A 1,086-nucleotide genomic window follows, 5' to 3' on the forward strand; every position below is an offset into this window, starting at 1 on the left:
CTGGCGGAATGCTACAAACAGGGAAAGGAATGCTGGTGGAATGCTAGACAAGCAGGGTAGGAAGGATTAAGTTAGGAAGCGCATGGGAATTTGAAAGCTTACTTAAAACCAAACCATGTCTTCTGTACCCTGCAGGGGTGAAAAAGAGCATCTGTGAACATCTGACAGTTAAAAACAGCCCTGAAGGAGGAGCTGCGGGAGATTCAGGATATTATGGGGATTACTATTGCTATGTACTGCAATTAAAGTCAACATGAAATCCATTTTAATTCCACAATAGAAATATATGTATGAGTGAAACAAAAAGTTGAGCAGGACTTGATTTTATCCATCAGGAATTGGCTGTGTTGTGAAAAGTGGTATTTTCTTTTCTTATTAAAAATAAGGTAAAATGAATAGAATTTCAAAGGCATTACATTCTGGAATAATGTGCCACAATTATCATTCACAAAAAGACCATGATTGAGCAAAGAAAATGTCTTATTGACTTTAAAACCAATGACTACAAAATACAGCAGGATGTACTGTAATAAGTTGTGTCATTTACCTTGTGTCATAGTTATCGGAGTTCAAATCGAATTTATAGGTGGGCTGAAAGTCAAGAGGTCCTTCTTCAAACTTCTGCAAAGTAGCTTTCTTCTGCTTCATCATGGTGAGCTGGTGAGATATTGACATGCACAGACACAAACTAACATTATTGCATAAATTAAGTGAGTTACTATTTCTGGATCGGCAAATATACGATTGATATGTTACTACATTTTTCATTTGCATGTATAGACATTGTTACTACATCTATTGACCAGTACCTGATCTTTAGGCCAAAGAAGATTATAACGCTGGCTGGTGATGCAGTTCCTTACAAACAGCATCCCGTGGTCCTCTATACGGAAATTCAAATCCCCAAACCAGAACACCACTCTAGAATTAATTTGCAATAAAGAGCAATGTAGATAAATGATAAGGAATAAAGAACACAATCAGCCAAATTAAATCATTCACAGAAGACTGTTATGTGGTTATTATTCATGACCGGGACTGACTTGTGATCCAAAATGCGTGGTGTGTTTTTGGTGTCAAAGGTCT

The 1,086-nt window shown here is 36.9% G+C and overlaps 1 protein-coding gene across 1 annotated transcript in view; it reads right to left on the minus strand.

Moving 5' to 3' along the window:
- The window catches only part of LOC107577743 (inositol polyphosphate 5-phosphatase K-like), a 12,917-nt gene extending 11,837 nt beyond the window's left edge, over positions 1-1,080 (minus strand). Inside the window, exons 1-4 of the mRNA XM_016263783.1 lie at positions 1,044-1,080; positions 810-921; positions 548-657; positions 103-129 (exon numbers count right to left, since the gene is read on the minus strand). Coding sequence (XP_016119269.1) covers positions 103-129; positions 548-657; positions 810-872 — 200 coding nt within the window. The 5' untranslated portion in view covers positions 873-921; positions 1,044-1,080. The remainder of the gene's footprint in view (positions 1-102; positions 130-547; positions 658-809; positions 922-1,043) is intronic.
- Positions 1,081-1,086: the final 6 nt, after the last annotated feature.

This window comes from Sinocyclocheilus grahami, unplaced genomic scaffold (genome assembly GCF_001515645.1).
Source record: "Sinocyclocheilus grahami isolate Dianchi unplaced genomic scaffold, SAMN03320097.WGS_v1.1 scaffold7053.1, whole genome shotgun sequence".
Lineage (NCBI taxonomy): Eukaryota > Metazoa > Chordata > Actinopteri > Cypriniformes > Cyprinidae > Sinocyclocheilus > Sinocyclocheilus grahami.